This window comes from Macaca fascicularis, chromosome 5 (assembly GCF_037993035.2).
Source record: "Macaca fascicularis isolate 582-1 chromosome 5, T2T-MFA8v1.1".
Taxonomy (NCBI): domain Eukaryota; kingdom Metazoa; phylum Chordata; class Mammalia; order Primates; family Cercopithecidae; genus Macaca; species Macaca fascicularis.
The window spans coordinates 164,194,407-164,220,550 of record NC_088379.1 but is presented as its reverse complement, the minus strand read 5'-3'; the positions used below and the strand labels follow the sequence as shown (position 1 = coordinate 164,220,550).

The 26,144-nt window shown below is 35.3% G+C and overlaps 1 protein-coding gene across 25 annotated transcripts in view; it reads right to left on the bottom strand.

Annotated features, from left to right (window-relative positions):
* RAPGEF2 (Rap guanine nucleotide exchange factor 2) overlaps positions 1–26,144 on the bottom strand; it is a 260,818-nt gene that overhangs the window by 37,999 nt on the left and 196,675 nt on the right. For all 25 annotated transcript variants that reach the window (XM_015450980.3, XM_005556195.4, XM_005556193.5 and 22 more), the window contains 2 exons: positions 16,628–16,759; positions 5,990–6,167 (listed from right to left, as the gene is read on the bottom strand). In XM_015450980.3, the coding sequence (XP_015306466.1) occupies positions 5,990–6,167; positions 16,628–16,759 (310 nt within the window). The remainder of the gene's footprint in view (positions 1–5,989; positions 6,168–16,627; positions 16,760–26,144) is intronic.

The following is a 26,144-nucleotide window of genomic DNA, read 5'->3' as shown; positions in this document are numbered from 1 at the left end:
GCAAAAAAGGAAATTTGATCGCTCTTCCTTCCTGTGGGGATACTGTGGAGAAACAGCTTACACCTTAGTATGGTTCTAGCTGTTGATGTCACAGTCTCTTCAAGTCCTGGGTTTTCTATTTTTAAAAGTCCTGTATTTTCTTATCATTCAGTAGCTTTACTAATTACACACTAAGTTCTTTCCTTACTCCTCACCATGGCTCTGTGAAGTGCATTTTCTTTTTCATTTCATAGGGAGGAAACCAAGGCTCAGCATCAGCACCATATAATTAAGAGATGGCAAGACCAGGCGCGGTGGCTCGTGCCTATAATCCCAACATTTTGGAAGGCTGAGGCAGGAGGATTGCTTGAGGCCAGGAGTTTAAGATCAGCCTGAGCAATCTGGCAAGATCCTATCTCTACAAAATATTTAATAAATTAGCCACGTGTGGTGGTGCATGCCTATAGTCCCAGATACTCAGGAGGCTGAGGTGGGAGGATTGCTTGAGCCCAAGAGTTTGAGGTTATAATGAACTGTGATTGTGACAATGCACTCCATCCTGGGTGAAAGAGACTCTGTCTCTTAAAAAAAAAAAAAAAAAAAAAAAAACTACAAAAAAAACCGTGGCAGTGACATGATTCAAGACCATCTGTTTCCAAGGTCCTGCTGGACTTTAAAGGCAGTGGTAAAGAGCACAGGGTGTACGTCAGACATTTAAATGCTTACTAGTTGTATTACTTTGGGTAAGTTGATCAATTTCCCTAAGGCATAGTTTTCTCATTTAAAAAGAAAAATACAGTATCTGTTTTACTGGATAGCTGTGAGAATAAAATGCAGTAAAGACAATAAGAGTCTGTGGCACAGAGTAAACACTCAATAAATGAGAACTGCTATTACTGTCATTATTATAATAGTCATGATATCATTCAAACTTTCGGCTAAATAAAAATTATACTAGATGTTTCTTGTACATAATCAAACATTTCCTATGTACATTCCTTTTATCTGTTAAGCTTTAGTGACAAATTTTATGTTCTTGGATACAGTTTGTTAATTACTAAAACAAAGCACAACAGAAAAATATATTCTGTGAATATATTTTCCCAGATACAACATTTCTGGAAGGACAGACTTGAGTGGTTTTCTCTGGTCCAGTTGGGCAATGGCATGTTCTGATTGGACTATGTCATCCCTCCTATATAAGACTTTTCATTACACAGGGGGGCTCTGGCAACAAGCAAAATGATAATGACAGGTGTACCCAAAGATTCTGTCCAATAGGACAGTGCTGTGCAAACTGACTCAGATTTATGTGTCAGGAAATCACTTTACTTTTGCTACCAGTATTTTTTAAAAAAGAAGTTAAACTATCAAAGCACATCAGTTATAGAAAGAATACGTTCTGTTTCATGAAACTTTTATTTCTGGAATGAGTAGGAGTGTCTGTGCTGTACCATAAAATGTATTTATTCCTGGAGAAGCAGTAAAGCAATTTTGAATACCAATGCAAGAGATGACCCATATCTATCATATATGGGAGCCAGGAATCATTGTTTTACCAATGCACTGACCTTTTGATTTGAATTATAAAGGCAAATGAACAAGTCATGGTCTTCTGAAGCACATCCCAGTTAACTCTGCAGTTTCCAGCTCTGTTTTCTTTAGCCTTCATCCCTCACCCCTCACCATAAACTATGACACTATTACCTAGAGACCATGCATTTTACTTTTTCCCACCCCTTGTATTTGCTAAATTTCTTTGGACAAGCAAAGTTTCGTGGGTTTAAGAAAAATGTGGGCCAGAAATTGTCAGAAATGTTTTGAATTTAGTATCTGTTTAGACAATAATAGAAGTCAAATAATTATCACATATATGATCAGAGAATAAAAAGTGGGAAGAAAATACAAAGTACCTTCACAAGTATTTGTTGTAATAATTTTAAAGTGCTTTGTGTAGACATATTGTTTGCTTTTTGGCAGACTCTTAACCTATTAGTGGGTCATGAGTTTAATTTGTGATATATGAGTAGTGGTTAGCATTAAAAAAAAAAAACCACAGGCTAGAAGATATCTGCGTATCATATATTATAAGAATAAAGGAGACAGAAAGATCAAATAGTAAATGTACATAATTATCCAGGCTCAGCTGAAAAACCAGAAATACATAAATGCTAAACCAGATGGCATCTAAGACTTTTTAAGATTTCAAGGATTCAATAATGGTATCCCTGGTTTTTAGATAATTTCCATGCTATATTATACTAGATGATTGGAGCAATTTTTAAAAATAAAGAACTATTTTATAACTAATCATATATATATATACATGGCAGCAGTCTCCAACCTTTTTGGCACCGGGGGCAGGTTTCGTGAAAGACAACTTTTCCACTCTCTGTGGGTGCGGGGGGGATAGTTTTGGGATGAAACTGTTCCGCCTCAGATTATCAAGCACTAAAGTCTCATAAGGAGTGCACAACCTAGAACCCTTGCATATGCAGTTCACAGTAGGGTTTGCACTCTTATGAGACTAATGCCGCCGCTGATCTGACAGGAGGTGGAGCCCAGGTGGTAATGCTCCCTCACCTTTTGCTCACCTCCTGCTGTGCGGCCTAGTTCCTAACAGGCCAGGGACCAGTACCAGTCTGTGGCCCAGGGGTGGAGACTCCTGCTACAGGGGGCTCAAAACTCTGACAATGACACAGGTATCATACAGACTTAAAAGGGCTTAGGGTAGCCAAGGATTCAGAGCCTGGGATGGATAGTAGGAAAATCCTCAGGACACATGAAAAGAAGCCACGGATGGGAGAAACAGGACAATTTTCTTTTGTATTTCTTAGAACAATCTATAGAATTATACACTTAGCTATTAGAATGATACACTATTATGACCTATCTAATGTTTATGGAAAAATATAAAGCTTTAAAAACATTTTATTTACAATGTACCATTAAAAAAAAAAAACAACAAATAATTAACTTACAGATACCAGAAGCCGAAGCCAATTCAGAAAATTAGCTTATCCTGGTTTGCTTGATACAATTTTATATAAAACATTTTATTAATTTTTAAAAAAAACCCGGGGTTTGTATAAAGAGATCGAAGTAGTCTTCTACTTTACTGTGTCAAGCTCTCAAAACAAAAAAAATTTTTTTACAACTATTCAATAATGGAGTACCTACAAAGTTGTGAGTTCCAGGGCAAAAATTAACATGATACAGTCCCTTCCTTCAAAGTACTGAAACAAAACTATACCCAAGAAATCTATCAGAACCCAAAGGGAATTTTTTTCTTCCTGCAGCTCACAAAAACATGTTCAAATATTAGCAACTTCATTTGATTCACCTTAAACACTCACGCATACACTCACGTGCATGCATGTGGACATAATCTCTCCCTTTTTTGCAGGGGAAGAGGAATCTAAAACATCAATCATACAGATGTTTGTATTTTATATAAAGGGTGTCTATTTTAACTAAATCCTGGAGGATGAGTTGCATTTAACAACAGCTAAGCAGTTCTCACACATTTTATTTTCAGGGAAATAGAATACAAAATCTTTCAAGGTCTTATATAGAACAAACAACACCCTTTAGGACTTGTTTAATGTTAGTGATTTATTGCTTTAAATAAATGTATATTTCATAGCTGCAAGCATGATAATCATCACTGCTTCCAAGTAATAAATGCTGCTCCCTGTAGGAATTATATTGACAAGCACTTTTTTTTTTTTTTTTAAGATAGCTTTTTATTTATTTGTAGGAATCACCATGGCTGCTGCTTTCTAGAGATTCTGGGAGAGAGGGCTTCTCAGCTACCAACTGAAAGTCTTAAATTTCCAGGAATGACAGACATATATTTTAATAATCAGCATTTTCTTCCACAACTATTTTAAAATGAACAGATTCAAAAAAGATAGATTAGTTTATAAAATGGCAACTTCCAAATCAATCTATTCATAAGCAATGTTTCACCTATTTTTTTTTAAAAAGCACCTATGAACAAAGATTCTGAATTGAAATGGTAAATTGAACACACTTCCAATTTACTTCTTTAAAACTACAGGGGATTAAAAAGAAAGAAATTGGCAAGGGCAAAGAGGGAGAACGTGAAACGCACTTTTGGACATTGGAAATCAGCTGAACATGTGGTATCGGACCCAAGAAAGTGAACAGGGAATTGGAGAGTGAAACCCCATTTTTAGAAATTGTAAATCAGATTAACATGCAGTATCAGAAACAGGAAAAGTATAAACCTAAGTCTTCAGGGGGTGAAACAGAACCATTCCACTCAGGCCACTCCCCTGCTTCCATCAGCCCAGCCTCTACTTTACTCTTCTTCACTGCACTCACTGCCTGCAATGGGTTTTACTTGTTCACTTGCTGATCACATGTCTCCCCTAATAGATTGCAACGAACAAGGACTTTTGCCCTTGTTCAGCACTGAGTGAGTTGCCAGGACCTAGAAAACCTAGAGCACATAGAAGGGGCTCACCCACCCACATTAGCTGAATGCATAAATAATAATTACCATACATTATTCATCTATAAAGAGTTAACAATTCCCATAAATTATTTCAATTAAATTTTGAATGTCTAATCTAAGGTTTTGTGGGTTTTTTTTTTTTTTGCCTTTAATTTCCTAGAATATTTCACCATTCCTGAAATGGTGAAAGTTTTTCCTCATACATGTTTGTGCCACTCAAACTCATGCAACAAGTCACTCCACACCATCGTATATCTAATTCCAACACATTCAGTTCATTTAACTGCTCTTCAAATATGTATTGGCCCAAGAGTTGGGGGAGCGGTACAACAGATGAGCGAGGCTCAGGCAAGGGTGGCTATAGACCCTGGAACTCTCACGGAAGGATGACTCTCAATGGAAGTTGCTCTCATTTCCAGTGCTCTAAGAAACAAGCCAGAGTCTGGGAGGCATACTCAAACCCAAAACAATTACTACACAACCAACTCCTGCTACGATGGAAAGGTCGATATAACGCTACTTAAATTTTTAACCTCTGGGTACACTTAAACAAAGTCACTGCAGCACAATTCACAATAGCAAAGACATGGAATCAACCTAAATTCCCATCATTTATAGACTGGATAAAGAAAATGTGGTACATGTACACCAGGGAATACAACACAGCCACAAAAAGAACAAGACTATGTCTTTTGCAGGGACATGGATGGAATTGGAGGCCATTATCCTTAGCAAACTAACAGAGGAACAGAACCTGTAAGTGGGAGCTAAATGATGAGAACACATGAACACAGAGAGGGGAATAACACATACTGGGGCCTTTCAGAAGGTTAGCGGGTGGGAGGAGGAGGAAGTTCAGGAAAAATTATCAGTGGGTACTAGGCTTAAAACCTGGGTGATGAAATAATCTGTACAACAAACCCCCATGACACAGGTTTTCCTATGTAAGACACCTGCACTTGTACTCCTGAACATAAAATAAAAATTAAAAAAAAAAAAAGAACAAAAACAGCAAAAGAAAAAAAGTCTCAACCATCACACAGCCTATATGCCACTAACCTGACATTTTGCTCTCTCCTTCCACCCACTTGAGTCTTCATATGAAACCAGAGTAGAAGCAAATTTATTATGACAATTTTACCAACTGCCTTTATGTTTACATACAGAAAACATGAGCTTAATAAAAATAGGGCTCACGAGGAAATTAATAGAAGTAATATTGCTTGAAAGTCTCATTTTAACTTTTTTCTTTTTTTTCGCCATAAACTAAGCTTAAGAAAGGGTTTATGTGGAAAGAGTTTCTTAAGAAGTTTCATTCACGTTATCATTTGTAGATTCCTGAAGGTAAGACTGAGTAAACTTGATTTTTTCCAATTTTTGTCCAACAAATACTATTGTTTATAAAAAGGAAATTAATAAATTAATGATTTTTAAAAGTCTACAAGTCTTGGGCTCTTATTTCATCACACAGTTTTACCACTGAATATTTTTAATTGCTCTTAGATTCATTTTACTGTTCAAGCTTACCAATGTCATCATCTGTCCGGTCAATTGGGTCCTTCTCCAGGCAGTCTCTCACAATGTCCCTGCTCATCAGAGGATCTGATGCTCTCTCAATGTCTTCTTCATCGTCATCGTCCTCGGAATCCACTGCTGTTTCTGGCAACCCACTCAGGTCCATATCACCAGCCTCGCTTTCTGTGGCCTTAAGACACACACACGCACGCACACACACAAATTAAAAACTATTTTAAGTAAATAAATCTTTGGGGCCCAAAGAAATAAGAGCAAGTCTCATTCAAAATAATGCTTTTGTTATATTTATTTTTCCATCCAACAACTACGTATGCACCAGAAACTACGTATAACAATTACTTTAACAAAATATGAGTGATTCCACTTCCTATTAAATTTTTGGTTAGGAATAATGACTTTATCTCAGTAATTTTGATTTCTTATCTGAGCTGTCATATGGCATGTGAAACACAGTAGAATAAAGAAGAAAAAGGTAGTATTTGTTTTCACTCCATTTTTCAAAGAGAATGGCTTAGGCTAACAGCTTAAGGGTGACAATTCTGAGGAATTCCTTTTGCAGAACAGGTGTGAATTATTAATGCCAAGAAGCCCGGACCATTTCACCCCTATTAAATAGTCCTTATGGAAAAACGAGCCACAAATCAAAGGTAACTTGATAAATATGCAAATGAAACATTAACAATTAGATTATCCCAATGACTAATGTTAAACGATAAATTGAGAAACACTATAGGAGACCATATGCTTAGAGGCAACATGCTCTTTCTTTCCACTCATCAACAAAGGTGATCACATCACCAAATTTCAAGTTATCAAGATACTTGCAAATTTTCTAAGTCACTGGAGTCACACATTTCAAGATGGTCTCTTTTGTTGGACTAGCTCAATCCTAGAACAATTATCCTTTCTACGTCACTATGTAGCCTTTTGTGACTATCATCTCAGCAATATGTATGTATATATCATATAGATCTTATTTGACATTATATACCTAGACTTCACTTATCAGTTAAGCACAGTAAAAATGAATTCAATTAAATATTAACTATATCAATCTTGAACGTGTTTTTCCAAATGAAATATTAAAATCTTGAAAACATCTTATTATAGCTAACACTAAATACTTTTTTTTTTTTCTGAGACGGAGTCTTGCTCTGTCGCCCAGGCTGGAGTGCAGTGACCAGATCTCAGCTCACTGCAAGCTCCTCCTCTCGGGTTCACGCCATTCTCCTGCCTCAGCCTCCCGAGTAGATGGGACTACAGGCACCCGCCACTTCGCCTGGCTAGTTTTTTGTATTTTTTAGTAGAGACGGGGTTTCACCGTGTTAGCCAGGATGGTCTCGATCTCCTGACCTCGTGATCCGCCCGTCTCGGCCTCCCAAAGTGCTGGGATTACAGGCTTGAGCCACCGCGCCCAGCCACACTAAATACTTAACAATGTATCAGGTAGTGCTCTAATTGCTATGTATTTATTAAGTCATTTAATCCTTGAAACAACCCTATAAAGTAAGGGCCATTATTAACTTTTATTATTCCAACACTTAGGTGAAGAGAAATAATTTCTCCAAGGTCGTGCTGCTGATAAACTGTGGAATCAAGACTAGAACCCAGGAATTCTGGCTTCAGAGTCTTAACCGCAATCTAATCTGCCTCTTTTTAACATTCACTGAATACAAATGTGGCTTATATAAGGATCTATCCTTTTCCTATAATTTAATACTTACAGAATAAATTGTGCTATTTTCTCTTTCTCCTTTCCTCCTCTCCCCTCCCTCCCTCCCTCTCTCCCTCCCTCTCTCTCTCTCTTTCTTTTTTCTTTCTTTCTTTGAGACAGAGTCTTGCTCTGTTGCCCAAGCTGGAGTGCAATGGCATGATCTTTGCTCACTGCAACCTCTGCCTCCAGGGTTCATGAGATTCTCATGCCTCAGCTGGGACTACAGATGTGTACCACTGCACCCAGCTAATTTTTGTAATTTTTGTACTCTTAGGAGAGATGGGATTTTATCACGTTGGCCCAGCCAGTCTTGAACTCCTGGCCTCAAGTGATCAGCCCACCTCAGCCTACCAAAGTGCTGGGATTACAGGCATGAGCCACCGCGCCCAGCCTGTGCTATTTTCTTATCAACAAAGTTTCAGCTTTGTGAAGTCCTGGTTCATATCACAGAATATAAGATTTAATCCTACATTTTGAAATAATACCAGCATGTGTTAACAATGAGTTTTAATCACATTTTCTGTTCTTTAGGTACAATTTCCTGAACTAAAATGCATATATTATTTTAAAAAAAAACTTAAAGGGAAAATAATTGAAGACAGAAAAGCTAATGTTTATGAAAGTTCAATGGCCTGGTCATTAATAAGCAGAGATACTGCAGGCAGGAGAGCAGTAAGCCACAGCAGCCCATACAGACAGAACTGTGACACACTCAGAAACACATCTCGTAATTTAAGCTCAAAGTTAACTGAATCATTGCTAGATTCAATAAGGAAACTGAAGTAGAACTTGATGTGATATAGTATGCCAAGGTTCTGGTTAGAGAAAATAGGTCAACATTGTTACCAGCATCTGACCCTGAAGTCTAGAAATATAATTTGCTAATGCTTGCTATGATCACATTTTCACCTTAGTTGCATCTTCACATTGAAGACTATTACTCATCACCTTATATTTTCAAAAATATTATCAGTTCTCTATATAAACATTCTTTAATATTAGCATAGAGTGAAGGACACTACCAAAGACAGAAATTTTAAAAATCTTTATTTTCAATAATAATTTATATAACTAAAGGTTTCTTTAATTTTAAAACATCTAATGTATGTGAAAAGATGAAATATATTTTATACCACCCCAAAGAAATAACTATCATTTAAATTATTTATATTTAAGTCTTAAGCAGAACATAAAGACTTTCAACTGTCAGCTGGATTTCTCTCTCCCAAATGGAACCTTCCACTTTATGTAAAAGATCACAGCTGCTTGCTATCTCTATGTGCATTCCATGCTTTAAGAAACAAACTATTCATAAAATAACATTTACTAAACCAAAAATTTAGAGATTATTTAGAATAAATATCCATTTTACCTTAAAATACTACATATTCCCTAAATCATACTTTTTAAAAGAATGTGTAACTTTTCAGGGACCTACTAATTTCATAATTTCTTGCCTTGTGGACAAGATGTTTAGAGACTGAGGAACACAAACTGGTCTCCAGGAGGAGTACTAAACTTAAGAAGAGTGCCTAGAATATAGTATTAACTGTGTGAACAAACTCAGTTTCGTGGCTCCAAATCTCATCTCTACTATTCATGATGTGATTTTAGCAAAGTCACTTAACCTCCACAAGCCCATCTTATCATCGATGTAAACTGTAGATACAGCTTGTTACTATTCACAGGACTGCTTTTGGATCATACATGGGAGAAAGAAGGCCAGTCTCAAGGTAGATCAAAAGTCCCTTCCTCAAGGGGATGCAGTCTTCATCTTAGTACTCGTACACCTTCTACCTCTCCCCATACCATCAATGAACCTTGCACACAATTTATATTTGTGGAATTTGTCCAAAAAATCCCAAAAAATTCTGTCAAATGCTGCACTCTCCTTGTAAAACAGTATCTTAGACTAACTGCACCAACACATTCTGGCCAACTGGTTCATACAACAATTATAAAAATAGTGATCCTATATTGAATGACTATCATATGTATCTAGCACTGAAGTTGATGTTTTAAAACAATAATCTTCATATCAATTCAGCAAGTTAGTATTATTAACCCTATTTTACAGAGGAGAAAATGTCAAGGAAATTAAATAAGTTATTCAATGTAAGCAAAACAAAACCCAGTAACTGGCTAGGATTCAAAATCAGGTGTGACCAACCAAGAAATACTAAGTACTCTGCACTTTGCTCAACATTCTCAATAGTCTTATAAGAAATAGTTGAAACATAATACAGTAATAAAATGTTTTCAACTTTGCTAAGTCATAAAAGATACAAAGTTTAAATACATATTTGCATTTAAACATAACACTTATTGTTTTCTAGCTTCCTCCAAATAACACTACTAAGACTCATGTGTGTCTTTAAGCCCTTTTTTTCTAAATAAAGACACTAAAACAGACGCTTTATATTTAAAAGTTTATCTGGATATATTTGTTACAGGAACAAGGAGAAAGGTTTAGCCAAATAACTCCTGTCTAATTTCCTATACATGTACAGACTAACATAGATTTTGTTGTCCATTAATATTTAAATAGTGATATTCTTTTAAAAATAATATGCTCAGATCAATGCTGAAAGCTCCACTATTTAAATCAAAAGGCACTAAATCTATTCTGCTATTGTGAACAGTTCTTAAAACCAATTTATTTTACATTATTTTAAAAAATCAAGAAAATTAACAAAAAATTTTTTATGCCATAAAGCTCTACTGAAGTATTCATTTAACTAAAATAAAAATCAAATACTGCATGTTTTATCAGTAAGCACTTTAAAATCACTTGCCAAAAAAGTGTTGCTTATTAAATGCATATTATATGCCTAAAAGAGAAGAACGATTTTTAAAGCTCTTAATGTAAATCGTTAGGTTGCTTCCCCAAAATTACAATCCTACAAGGAGTATATAAAAATGTCTATAAATGTTTACTTTAGGTAAGAAAATCTGTGCTAATTGATAGGCAGAATAATTTCATATTTAAGTCCTTATATGCTCAATTACTATTATGTTTCAAATACTTAAGGTGTAGACATCTGCATTTTCTTTTCTGTAAGTTACCTACTACTGTCCTTTGAACATTTCAACATTGTGAGCTATTTTCTAATTTGCATAAATTATATTCTGATTTTAAATCTTCATATCAATTGATGTTTTGATTACAAAATGTTTTGATCCTTTACTAAAACACTGTTTGCTAACTCTTTAGTTTATCAGGAATTTATTTTAATTACGATACAAAATGAGAATACAAAATGATTCCCCAACTCCAAAGACCATTTATTGAATGATCCATCACTTTATTGATTTATGAAGTTTCCTCTATCACATATTACATCCTTACACGAGTTCAATTTTGCTGGAACTCTCTGTTCTATTGATCTATCTATTTTTGTATAACTATTTCCGGTAACCTTTTTTCAACTTAAGAAGGATCTTTGCTCAAGACTCTACTACCTTCTGTGTCTAGTGTTCACACCTCCTGTCTCAACTTCCTTTCATATCCAGCTTATACTCCCATGTCTATTATTTCAATTACATTCATTCAACACATCTTTACTGAATGCCTAAAATTTCCTGGCACTGTACTAGGCTCTAGCAAAAAAAATGGAGACAAGACAGACAAGTTCCCTGCCTTCTTGAAGGTGCCATTCTACTAGGCAGAGAGACAACATAAAAAGTAATAATTGTTTCACTCAGTGTTCTAGGAAGGAAACAAAAAGATTAGGCAGGAAAGGAATCAAAATGGAGGATTTCCTTTACAGAGGGTTATAAAGAAACAACTCTGAGGAGATGATACTTGAAAACAAAGGCTGAAGGCCGGGCGCGGTGGCTCACGCCTGTAATCCCAGCACTTTGGGAGGCCGAGGCGGGCGGATCACGAGGTCAGGAGATCGAGACCATCCTGGCTAACACGGTGAAACCCCGTCTCTACTAAAAATGCAAAAAAATTAGCCGGGCGAGGCGGCGGGCGCCTGTAGTCCCAGCTACTCTGGAGGCTGAGGCAGGAGAATGGCGTGAACCCGGGAGGCGGAGCTTGCAGTGAGCCGAGATCGCGCCATTGCACTCCAGCCTGGGCGACTAAGCGAGACTCTGTCTCAAAAAAAAAAAAAAAAAAAGAAAAAAAAAAAAAGAAAACAAAGGCTGAAAAGGATCAAGCTAGGGGAAAACATTCCAGGCAGAAGGCATACAAAAGCTGTGATCTGCAGTTAGAAAACACTTGCCTTGTTGCTCCACCTATCTTTGTATTACAGTCACTTAACAAATTTCAGTCCTGGGTGAAGTCAAATCCTTGCTTTCTTTGTGCTTACTGTGGAGAAAATTACTTAACAGAGCAGAGAAATCACTTTATATTTGAGGGCACTAACTCAATTCAGTCTCCATTTCTCTGGTCAATTTGTTCTCCTACTCTCTGCAACTATTATTTCAAAACTTCTCTCTCCTTAAAACTCTCTACCTGCCAACCCTCTCACTCTCAACAAATGAACTCAACTCTTCCGAGAGAAAACAGAAGTCTAAGACAGGAACTCCCTCAACTCCCAAACTCCCCAGGATGTGTCCCTGTTAAAACAGAGGAGTGTTTCTTCTCTAAAGGTTAGTCATTATGAATGACTAAGAATTCACTCACAAATTCCTCTCTTCCCACCATCTCAGCAACATTATTCTATCCATATCTCCCTGGTGTACAGCATTCAAATTCAATCTGTGTCCATCTCGTGAGCGTTTATTCTCACTTCAATGTGACAGGAGACCTCTGAAATCAGAACTGTATGAAGATTAAATGGGCTGCTGCGGGAGAAAGTTGCTCACCCTTGGAATTGTTCAAGAATAAACTGGATGCTTGATTCACAGGAGAGAAGCAGAGGATTCAAATGTAAATTTGGAAGTTGAACCAGGTGCATGTCAGACTTCTCATTTTAAGTTCTGATTCAAAGATAATAGAAGTGGTCTACTGAAAATCTCTACTAAATGTTAAGTTTTGCACAGCCAATAACTAGATCCTTAGATACATCTATGGATTTTTCCTTATGATGGATACATACTTACAGGCTATATGCCTGTCATCAAATTTGAAACAAATAGCTTTGACAATCAACTATAATGATATGCACAGGGATCCTCTTCTTCATCTACACCCAAAGATAAAGCCAGATAGCAGGCTGCAAGCTCCAACTAAGTTAGAGTAATTAGGAACTCTCACCTACACTCTGGTTTCACAGACATTCAGATGATAACCAGGGGCAGAAGAAGTACCATCTGCATTTCCTCATGTACTTATCCAGCCTATTCAAGGTAAAAGCACATATGACTAGAATTCCCCTCAGAATATGCCTCAATCAATTATACAAACAAGTTACTTTTTTGTTTTTTGAGACGGAGTCTTGCTCTGCCCCGCAGGCTGGAGTGCAGTGGGGAGATCTCGGCTCACTGCTGTGACAACTTCTGAGGCTCAAGAGATTCTCGTGCCTCAGCCTCCTGAGTAGCTGGGACTACAGGCATGCATCACTACATCTGGCTAATTTTTGTATTTTCTTAGAGATGGGGTTTCACCATGTTGGCCAGGCTGGTCTTAGATTCCTGGCCTCAAGTGATCTGCCTGTCTTGGCCTCCCAAAGTGCTGGGATTACAGGCATCAGCCACTGCACCTGGCCAAACAAGTTACTTCATTCTCTTAACAGATTTACCTTTTAGGAGTTTCATCCAAGTTTGTATTTATCTGATGAGAACAGTGATAACTGTTGTAACCTCAAGCTGTATTCTCACTATAGATTTTCAATATGTATAATAATAATTCAAAGTTTAGAGGACAAAGGCTCTGCCATAATATTTCAATTAATATAAGCTAAAGTACAGCTTTTATGTATACTGTTGATTGTTTTACACATGGGAACTCTTTGATACATGTTTAGAAAAATCAACTTTCAGAATAAATGGTGTGTTTGTGTGTATGTGATGTGGAAGTAAACTGAGAAAAGTATATAACTAGTATACTGTCTCTTTAAAATAAAATTATTTTCCAAGATCTACTAAATTCAGGACCTAAACGAGTATGTCTTGTATTGATGGTATTCTTAATTGTTGACTAACTTTCAATAATTAAAAAAATAAAAACGTCACTGACTAAATACAGCAATGATCCTTCATAACTATATTGTCTCTAAAGAAAGTTACTTTTATGGCTTTTTCATGCCACAGTTCCTAATAAGCCAAGAGTTATTCTTTGTAAAGTAAGAATAATGTTATTTTGCTTGAAACCATATACAATCCAATAGTAGTAGAATGTATTTGAAGGCCCAAATAAGGATTTTTTGTGTATATTTCAGTCTCTTTTCCTAACTTTGCATATTCAAAGCTAATAGAATATTTCTTAAGAATTAAAATTATTTTGTTTTAAAAACATTTTTGGAATCCCACAGCTCTGGCTTATTTTCTATCCATCAGTATCATAAAAATTTATTTTAAGCAGATACTAAATCTAAAGGTAATTTTTAAAAAACACAAGGAAGATAATTCAATGGTCCACTCTGAATAGGCCCTTCCTTTTGTCACACTCAGTATGGACTTTAATAAGAAAAAACTTGTAATATTAGACAACCCTACAGCCAACATCTCACTCAACAGGGAAAAGTTGAAAGCATTCCCTATAAGAACTGTAACAAGGATGCCCACTTTCCCACTCCTATTCAAAATAGTATTCTAAGTCCTAGCCAGAGCAATTAGGCAAGAGAAAGAAATAAAAGGCATCCAAAATGGAAAAGTGGAAGTGAAATTATCCCTGTTCACTGACGGAGTGATCTCATTATATATAGAAACCCCTCAAGACTCCATCAAAAAATTTTTAGATTTGATAAAAGAATTCAGGGAAGTTTCAGAATGTAAAATTAATGTGTACAAATCAGTAGCATTTCTATACACCAATAACAATCTACCTGAGAACAAAATCAAGAAAGCAATCTCATTTACAAGAGCTACCAAAAAAAAAAAAAAAAAACCTAGAATATATTCAACCAAGGAGGTGAAAGCTCTACATGGAAAACTACAAAATACTGATGAAAGAAATTGTAGATGACACAATGAGAAAACATCCCATGCTCATGGATTGAAAGAGTTAATATCACTAAAATGACCTTACTGCCTAAAGCAATATACAGATTGAATGTAATTCCTATCAAAATCCCAGCATCATTTTTCACAGAATTAGAAAAAAAAAAAATCCTAAAGTACATATGTAACCACAAAAGAGCCTGAATAGTGAAAGCAATCTTGGGCAAAAAGAACAAATTACACTACAAGGTTATAATAACCAAAACAGCATGATACTGGTATAAAAGTAGGTACATAGATCGATGGAACAAAATAAAGAATCCAGAAATAAAGTCACATATGTACAGCCAACTGATCTTTGACAAAGCCAAGAACATACACTGGGGAAAAGCTACCCTTTTTGATAAATGGTGCTGGGAAAATTGGGTTGCCATACACAGCATAATGAAACTGGACCCCTATCTTTCAGCATATAAAAAAAATCGACTCAAAACGGATTGAAGACTTAAGACCAAAAGCTATAAAAATACTAGAAGACAATCTAGGGAAAATTCTTTTGGACACTGGTCTAGGCAAATAATTCATGACTAAGACCTCAAAAGCACAGGCAACAAAAACAGACAAATGGGACTTAATTAAACTAAAAAGCTTCTGCACAGTAGAAGAAATAATCAACAGAGTGAACAGATAATCTGTAGAATGGGAGAAATATTTGCTAACTATGCATCCTACTGGGGACTTATATCCAGAACCTCAAACAACTGAATAACAACAACAACAACAACAACAACAACAACAACAACAACAACAAAATAATCCCATTAAAAAGTGGGGAAAGGACATGAATAGACATTTTTAAAAGAAGACATACAAATAGCCAACAGACATATGAAAAAATGCTTAATACCAGTAATCATCAGAGAAACGCCAATGAAAACCACAATGAGATACTATCTTTCACCAGTCAGAATGGCTGTCATGAAAAAGACAAAAATAGTAACAGATGATGAGGATGTGGAGATAAGAGAACAATAACATGCAGCTGGTGGGAATGTAAACTAGTACAACCTCTGATGAAAAACAGTATGGAGATTTCTCCAAGAACTAAAAAGAGAACTACCATTCAATCTACCAATCTCATGACTGAGTATCTACCCAAAGGAAAATAAATCATTATATCAAAAAGGTACCTGTACCTGTATGTGTCTTGCAGCACTATTAACAATAGCAAAGATACAGAATCAACCAAAGTGTTCATCAATGGATGACCGAATAAAGTACAGTACATATACGCAATGAAATACTATTCAGCCATAAAAAAATGAATCATGACTTTTGCAGCAATATGGATGGAAGTGGAGGCCACTATCTTATTTGAAATAAGTCAGACACAGACAGACAAATACCACATTTTCAGTCACAAGTGGGAGCTAAATAATGTTTACACATGGATGCAGAGTATGGAATAAGCAGTGGAGACTCAGAGCATGAGAGAGTAGGGGGTGGATAATGAGAAATTACTTAATGGGCACCATGTAAGTTATTGGGGTGATGTATAACCTAAAAGCCCTGACTTCACCACTATGCAATCTATCCAAGCAAAAATTTTACACTTTTACCCCATATATTTTATACAAATAAAAAAATAAACACTTTGGTAACTCATAATAGCAGAGGCAGTACAATTAGACCAGTTCTACACCCTAAAAATGACATATGTTAAATAAACATTAATATTTTTTGTACATACATGCACATGTAATATACACACACGTATTTACTTTATAGATTCTATCAGCTGAGAACCTTAAAATGTCTTGGAATAAATGAAAATGAAGCAAATGACAAGGAAAACAGTCTCTTACCTGGTAGATATCAGAAAGACTGCTGCTTCCAGAATCACTAGTGATACTACATCCTGAATGGCTAGAAGAAACGTGGGTCACCTGTGGGTGGAGACTGTCAGTAAGATGCAGTTTTGTGAAATCTGCAGGAAGCTATGGAAGGAGCAGGAAAAACTAGGATTACAATCTGAATCAAGAACTCCAAGAAGACATTTTAAAATTAAAATATCATATTTTATTCTATCCCATTGAAGTAAAAATGGTATTCATTTTCCACATTCACAAATTACTAAATATTGTCTTATTTACCAAAAATCACATAATAATTTTTAAAGTGTATGAGCACACAGTAAGCCTTAAATAACACTAATTCAATGCTTTAAATAGGTGGGTCTGGTGATTAAGATAAACTTGGGTATTTAATTTAGTTAGCTAAAATTTTCCAATCACACATCAATGAGCAAATTAGGCTACTACTATTTATTAGCCATCACAAATGTAACTTTGTGGCAAAAAGCAGTTTAAACAAGAAGACACATTTAAGCTTCTTTTATACCCAAATGATGTTTAAAGGTTAAGAAAAAAGAGAGCATCTTAGAATTGATGAAGTATACTGCCATACAAGCAACTGTACTAGGCTCTACAAAGAAGAGAGAAGAATGCCATCAAAGATCTTAGAATTGAAAAAGTTATGGACAACACTTACCTATCTATACTCATATACATAAATATCAACTTTCTACATGTTCATGTTTAAATAAAAACAGTCTCTATTAAAATAAACACATTCACTAAGCATCTTTTATGTGTTCTGCATCCCTTATATACCAGAGAAAATGCATTTAAAAAAACCCACTCATACAATGGCATATTTGACAAATATTTACTGAGTCTCTTTTCTCTTATTATGCCCTAGTCATGTGAGAAACTAAGAAAACAGATGTAATGTTCTGAAGAATCTTACACTCTTATCAGTTATTACCAATTCTTTTGAATAAAAAAGGCATTCTATTTATCTATAATATCACATATTATACTACTGAGCTATTAAACAGCATTTCAAAATACATGTTAACTAGCATCATGAAATACTGATAACACTCCCTTTTTCCTGCATATTGATCCTATTTAGCTGGTGAATAGTTATAAATATAAGGACTAACTGTTAAAACTTAAATAAATGTTAACCTTAGTAATACTCCCATCTACCTTTTGAGGCTCATTCCCTCTCCCCCTCCAAAATGTTAGGGCATAGTTTAGAGTAGGCCTCACAAGGGAGACAGTTCGGATTTGTGACAATGCTCAATGGATTTTGATACTTCAGAGCTCCAAGTAGGCAAAATGTATTTATATCCCATATTAATTCAGACCTACTTTCTGAATGGATTATACCCCCTCTACCTTAAGTGAATTATATTGAACAATATTTACATACAATCTGTTTAGAAATAATAACTTTATGGGATACGAGGCATACAAAGGGAAGATTTAAACATGAACTTCATAGGGGCATATAATTAGATGCCAAATAAATGGAGAAAAATCTATTTGTTGAGGGAGCTTGGAGAAGTGAAATAATCGCAAACCTATCTTATTAACAGTGTTTATAAAGAAACTGGTAATTGAAGATGTTGTAAAATATGTAATATTTAGGAGAATAACAACTTATCTGTAAGGGATAGGCAAATACCTCTAAATTCAGAATTTATATGTTTCATTCATAATGTAGAATAGTGAAATATTTGCAGGACTTCTTCAGGAACAATTCCAAGATACAAGTTTACAGATATGTATTAATGACTATAATTTTACATGTAGCTAAATAGATGGTGATCAGATATTAAAATAAATAATAGGCAGGATAGAGACCCTTCATTGTCTTAGCTACTCTTCCATTTAATTCAGTCACTTACTGCAGAAGGCAACTGGGGAAACATTACTCTATGGCTTAGAGATGTTAAAAGGCATCAATCAATACATGTAATTAGAGAACAATAAACTGATTTCTATTGATTATCTTTTGCAGACATGACTCAGGTTGACATGCCACATAGTGTTTTTTTTTTTTTTAATTAATGTGTCAAATGAAGATAAAACAATCTAATGAATTTTTTTTTTTTTTTTTTTTTTTTGAGATGGAGTCTCGCGCTGTCACCCAGGCTGGAGTGCAGTGGCCGGATCTCAGCTCACTGCAAGCTCCGCCTCCCGGGTTCACGCCATTCTCCTGCCTCCACCTCCCGAGTAGCTGGGACTACAGGCGTCCGCCACCTCGGCCGGCTAGTTTTTTGTATTTTTTAGTAGAGACGGGGTTTCACCGTGTTAACCAGGATGGTCTCGATCTCCTGACCTCGTGATCCGTCCGTCTCGGCCTCCCAAAGTGCTGGGATTACAGGCTTGAGCCACCGCGCCCGGCCAATCTAATGAATTTTTACACTTTATTTATTCAGGTCTCACAGAATTCTCTTCTCTTTAGAATCCATCATCTGGTCATCTTCCCTGACTAAGAATTCACTGTATGGAGAGCACTAGGAGCTGTAAGAGCTCCAAACCTAACAGAAGAGACATTTATCCAGCTTTTAGATACCACAATCTATTCATTTGTGCCTACTTACAGTCACAAATATCAGAATTACATGGAAATGTTAGGCCCAGAACCATAAGACTGTCAAAAGAGAAATATTTTTGCTTTTAAAAATTCAATTATATTTAATAAATACTTATTGAATATCTGCCGTGTCATACACTCTGCTAGGGGCAGAGAATATCAAGATAAGTAAGACATTCCTAACTCTAAACCTCTACTACCTCCAAATTCACTGTGTGACAGGTGTTACAAACAATAGAAAATAAATGTTTTTTATTTTTATTTTTATTTTAAAGACACAGACTTCCTCAACTGTCCAGGCTGGAATGTAGAGACACAATCATAGCTCACTATAGCCTTAAACTCCTGGGCTGAAGTGATCCTTCCACCTCAGCCTCCTGAGTAGTTGGAACCACAGGCACATGCCACCATGCCCAGCTAATTTTAAAATTTTTTGCAAGTAATAAAAAAGGGTCTCTCTATGTTGCCCAGGTTGGTCTCAAACTTCTGGCCTTAAGCAATCCTCCCTCCTCAGAGGGCTGGGATTACAGGTGTGAGCCACTGCAAACATTGTTTTTATCTCTTTCTCTCCACTATCTGTGTTCTTTGCAGAATGGCATGAAATAATGATACATTAAAGTAAATGCATATATAAATTAGCATTAATTAAATACCTTTTAATATGAGATATGTAAGAATAGATGCCATGTTCAAAAAAACCTTAAAATCTTTTCCCACCAATTAGGATCACAATACTATTATTAATTTTTTTTTTTTTTTTTTTTTTTGGAGACAGAATCTTGCTCTGTTGCCCAGGGTGAGGTGTGGTGGCACAATCTCAGCTCACTGCAACTTCCACCTCCTGGATTTAAGCGATTCTCCTTCCTCAGCCTCCCAAAGAGCTGGGATTACAGGTGCCCACCACCCCGGCTATTTATTTATTTATTTATTTTATTTGTTTAAGCAGAGACAGGCTTTCACCATGTTGGCCAAGCTGGTCTCAAACTGCTGGCCTCAAGTGATCCACCTGCGCAACCTCCTAAAGTGCTGGGATTACAGGCATGAGTCACCACATCTGGCATTATTATTAAATTTTATTGACAATACACATCAGTCAAGTTATGGAATGGGAGATGTTACAAAAGGTGTTCCCATAAGGAAAGAAACTGAAATGCACTGATTTGGCTCTGCCATGACACTCTAATGGAATAGAGGCCTGAGCCCATGCCTAGGAAAAATGGAGTTTCTAGGAGGCAAATAAACCATGTAGGGGTTAAGAGTCAGGAGGCAGACACAGGGGCAGATGCCCATATTTAAACCCAAGGGCATCAGGGCAACAGAGATCTGAGGAATATATATAAGAAAGGCACAACATGACAGCAAGCATCCCTGACTCTAAACTTTTTCTAAGCTTGACCCAGTGCCAATTTAAATTACTATGTATCAGTATGCTATTTAAATTACAGATTAAATTGAAGTTGTGAATTATCTTGCAACTGCAGCCACCATTTATAACAAATTCTGTTCAAAAAAAAAATTTATAAAGCTAGAAATATACAGTAATTACCTGAATAAAATCAATAATTAAGTTAATTAAATGAGAAAGTAACACATTTTATGTAATTTTAATACCAATGTATTTTCCAACAATTCATTAAGAACACAATTCCAAGGAATCTTTTCACCTATATTTTTCATTTTTATCACTTAAATATTTATTTTAATATTTGATTATATAAATATATTACTGCTTAATTTTTTTTGTTCCTGGAACAAGCAACCTATAGTCCTAAAAAACACCACCTGTGAATCACAATTTTAATAAACTACTCTTAGGCAAATGGTTGAATCACAGTTTAACTACAAACACTGCTAAATACATAAGAAACAAGGGTAATATTTAAATCAGGTTCTTAAATCAGACTTAGATTATATTAATTATATATTATATTTAAATCAGATAATATTAATTTTAGGTTTATGCATATATGAAGTAATAAAGTATTTATATTAGTATTAAAGTACATAAAGTAATACTTTATATAATACTTTATATAAGTATTATAATAAAGGATACTATATTTTCATTCAGCATTCATCCATCATTTATTGAAAGCCTGTGTTGTGAGGACTGAATAAATAAATGGGTGTGAAGGACTTAGAGAAGTGCCCGGCACACAGGAAGTAATACTTTATATAAGCATAAATCTAAAATTAATCACAGTTTCATAAAACCTTGGTATCATTTGTTTAATAATTTTTTGTTGTTTTATTATGTAGGACAAACAGATGCTACCATAATTAGCTTTGAAAAAATAAATTCTACATATTATTTAAGTCTCTATAATATATAAATAGGAATTTGATAATCACTGATTAATCTAATGGTTGGCATTTATAAAATCACTAGCTAATAAATGAACTCTACCTTGAACATAAAGACAATGAGTATGGATGCCTTGAAGTCTCTGATACCAATATGTAAATACTCATAAGTAAATAAGTAATAACAAGTAAAAAAAAAAAAAAGTTAAATTGGTAAAATACCTAAAGTTGGTGACAGTGCAGTACAAACAAGGGTGGCTGCCCTTCTTCTTCCTTTCCATCCTGAATTAATTACTGATATAGCCCAGCATCTGTGGTACTAGATCCCCAAGTTTTGGGGATGAATTTTGTGGAATTTTATTATCAACAGAGGCTTATTCTCCTTTTTTTTTTTTTATATGTAAAAGAGAGTTTCATGCTCCAAGATACCTATCATCATCATCTTAGGACTGCTGAGAAATCCAACAGTTAAAAACAAAAAAATACTGTCTATTGACTGAAATGTATTTAACTGATAATTTTCCAAACTAATCTTGGAACCACTTTAAGTAACAGTTACAACAGAATGCACAACGTTTGGGGTGATGACCACTGGAATCTAGTCAATCTTCCCGGGCATCTTACCTTGAATAAAACTACTTAAATTAAATATCACACTTAGTGACTAAAAGTAACTTTATATTAAGATGCATCACTCAGAATTTACCCAAATGAACACTGCTCTCCCCATATCATTGTTAGAGTTTTGAGTCTTTATGTTCATGCTTTTAATCTCTACAAGGTGGAGTCAGTATATTCCTAGACATATTTTCTATTTTTCTCTGAGGTATTTGTAAAAAATAAAGCATACTATATTTTCATTCAGCATTCATCCATCATTTATTGAAAGCCTGTGTTGTGAGGGCTGAATAAATAAATGGGTGTGAAGGACTTAGAGAAGTGCCTGGCACACAGAAATGACTAAACAAGTGTTAAGTATAGATCGTCACAGACCAGATTCTGCAAGGCACAGGTCCTTTCCAAATTCACGATTCCTGTAGCTGGAATCTAAGCCTAGATGCCAATAGATTATTGAGCTATTCCCAGAAAGGGCTTTTATGGCCAAAGTCACCCAGCTATAGACACTATCTTTCACTCCCTCTGGAGCTCAAGTTGTTTTAAAAGCCATTCATATTGTTTCTCTTTCTCTAGGCAGGCACACACATACACACCCACATTGTCTTCTTTTTTTTTTTCCCTTTCTGCTACTATCTTTTCAGGTACTACTAGTTCTGACACTCTTTGACTTGTTTCTACATGCAGCTTGATGAGGCAGGAAATTTTTTAGTAGCTCATTTTAAAGACCAGTTTATAATCTGATCAACTTTTATTTCTTTAAATCCTATCTCTTTAAGAACACCAGAAAAAAGTAAACATTTGGACTTTTAAATATTATTTACCATAGTAATTTTGACTCCTCTCATAATCCCTTTATATACACCCTAGATACAACACCCATCCTTGAAGGCTTCATCTATCAGTATTCCACAAAGCAAAGAGAAAGATTTTTGTAAAATATACAATTTATTTTGCTAATAAATGTATATAATGTCAGGAAACAAAAGTTTTCTAAATCTGTCATGAGTTAATAACTTAATAAACTGATAAGGCCTAATGTTTTTCTGATTAAACTACAGGTAGAGTTTTTAAGGAGTTGATATAACTATGCTTTATAAGAATAGTTCTGCAAAAATGTATTTGCTTTTATCTACTGGAGAAAACTGCCAAAATTAACAATTTGTAAGAACTTAACATTCTTCCAGCTTCCTACCAGGCTCAGAAGACAGAAGCCTCATGTTAGCCATATATGGATTTATCTTCTGTTCAACTACCTCCTAAGTCAAGCAAACCTGGGCAAGTCAGTTAACTTCTGTGTACCTCAGTTTCTTCTATGAAATGACTGTAACATAAGAGAGTGATCAAATGAAATAATCACTGTCGTCCAAATAATCTACCTTACATACGCCTCTCTGTTCCTTCTCATTTCTTCTGTCATTTTTCCATTCAACATCCTTCACCACGTTAGGCCAGATATTTTTCAAATTCCGTGGAAACAAAGAAGCCAACCAAATGACTTGTTTTGACAGGATCATACCTAAAACTACCATTACGGTAGTTCACTTACTACGTATTTCCCCAAAAGTCTACGTATTACCTTTTAAATAAATCATGTATTTATATGGAGAGGAACTCACTGCTTGGAATACCATAATAAATTTTGCAAACTAAATAACCTCATTGTCATGATATGCTTATAGCTCAATTACTCTCTTTTATAAATATTCAAGTTTCTGTAGTTTAGAATTCTCTCAAAGTGATAACAACTTGGGTAGTTTTGTGCTTTTATGTGTATTGCCTTATTATATTTGACTGCAAAAGCCTCGAAAATAGTACGTATTTGGCACAGACATATGCTACAAACTAAGTATGGTAAAACCATAAAACTCTGCTCCTGCCATACGGAGCACACCGCCTCTCAGAGGACAGTCTGAACAGAAACACCACTGTGTTGTGTGTTTTTTTGGGGGTGGGGGAGGGGATGTATTGCAAATGTTCTTTGCTACTTTCCTATATTATGATAATGTTTTAGAGAGAGTTGTAACAGAGAAGGCTTGATAAGATGTGGCTTATACAATGAATATTTCACATGGCTTGCTGTCCAAATATATATCTTTATGTGGTGGAATCAGCTACTGAAATATGGTACTCTAGCCCTCTCCCAAGGCAGAAAGGAATTAATTCTTACATGTATGAAATGGGGACACTTTAAACACACTTGGGACCCCGATGAGGAAAATAAATAATCAGAATTAGTGAACTGGTTGAAAAGAGACTGTCTGTCACAAGGTGACTAATGTTTCAAAGCAAATACTTTTAGAAGGGTTTTTCCATTGAATGTTGAAAGAAAGCACTGAGTAGAAAGGAAACCTGTATGAACTTCACTTCAAAATGGCAGAGAGGAATACTTCCGGGTGATGAGAAACTGCATGATCTAAGTATCATGTATTTCAAAATGTGAAGCTTTGCCCCATTTTTCCAAAGATAACAAAATTAGATTACCTGTACACCAGTTACTATGTGCCAGGCCCTACTCTAAGTACTTGCATATATTAGCTCACTTAATTTTTAACAACACTCTTACAAAGTAGGTATTAGTAGGACTATTTTATGTAGGAGGAAACCTCAGATGCAGAAAAGTGACTTGCATCAAGATCACACAGCAAAAAGGTGATGGAAACAGATGGCAGCCCCAGACAAATGGCTAGGGAGCACACACTTAAGCATTAAACTTAAATATATTTATTAATTTAATAACTGACCTGAAAATTCTCATGGATATCAATGAAACAATCAAATGGCTATTTATGTCAACTTACTAGTGTAATACAAATTTCAAAATCACATGGAAAATAAAATATTAATTGTAAATAATTTCTCGCTCTCACGAAACTTTACATCTGCATCTCTAACATCAATGACTTTGACATTTGCAAAGCTGACTCACTTTTTGAGTCATCCAATTGAGTTTACATTCCTTCTAATTTGTTTAAGGTAGTGATGTGTCTATACATGACATAGTGCTGTACAACATTCGTGAAGCTGATTTTTCATTTTTCTTGCAAGTTCTTTACAACGACAATCATTTACTTTTTGCTTTATAAATTGATCTTTACAATGTTTATGGTAATATCCAGCAACTGCAATTTTGAGATCATATTTTCAGGACTCATTATTAAATCTACGTAAAACTTCTTTAACTCCCTTATACCAATGCCATCATGTGACTCTTACAAACATTCCAAGCTAAGATCGCTTGAGGTCATTTCTGATTTATTTTCCTTATGGAAAAAATACATTCTTGTTTAAAAACAATAAATTGAGAGAGAATTTCATTATATAGAAGATTAAGGTGACTTATTTTCTGATAGTTGATTTTGATGGAAACAAAACCTTGTCTTATATATAATTTCCCCAACATTTGAAGGTCAGAAAAAATACTATGTGTGTGCACACGCTCTCTTGCGCGTGCTCTCTCTCTCTCACTTATGCTAGCTAGTCAATGAATTCTATCACTTTAAGAAAGATATCTGAGATATATGGCATCAAGAATAATAGCAGAATTATTATTAGAACCATTGAAAGTGTCATTGAAAAGATAACTGTCTTTTTTTCAAAATGGAAATGTTTATTTGAGACCTCAAACAGTACAATCCAACTGTTTATACAAGTTTCCATAGAAACACGAAGGTAGTTGATTAATGTATATATGGCCAAATGAAATGTCCTGTTGCCTGTTAATAAACAGTTTTATGATGGATTTCAAGTGACAGCCACACTATTCTCACTTCAAATACACATACGTACACACACACGCACACAAATGCACGTACACAGGCATGCACTCTGCATATAATTCCTTTTCCTTTTCAATTCATTTTCAACCATCAACGACGACTCATTTGAAAAGCACGAATCCCTCTGGGAGATTCCAAAAAATTCTCTAGATTACCAGTCCAAGAACTTTCAATGAAAAACACAGCAACTGTTGGCACTGAGTTGGGTGATTTAAAAGTCATGTTCTGGGTAGTA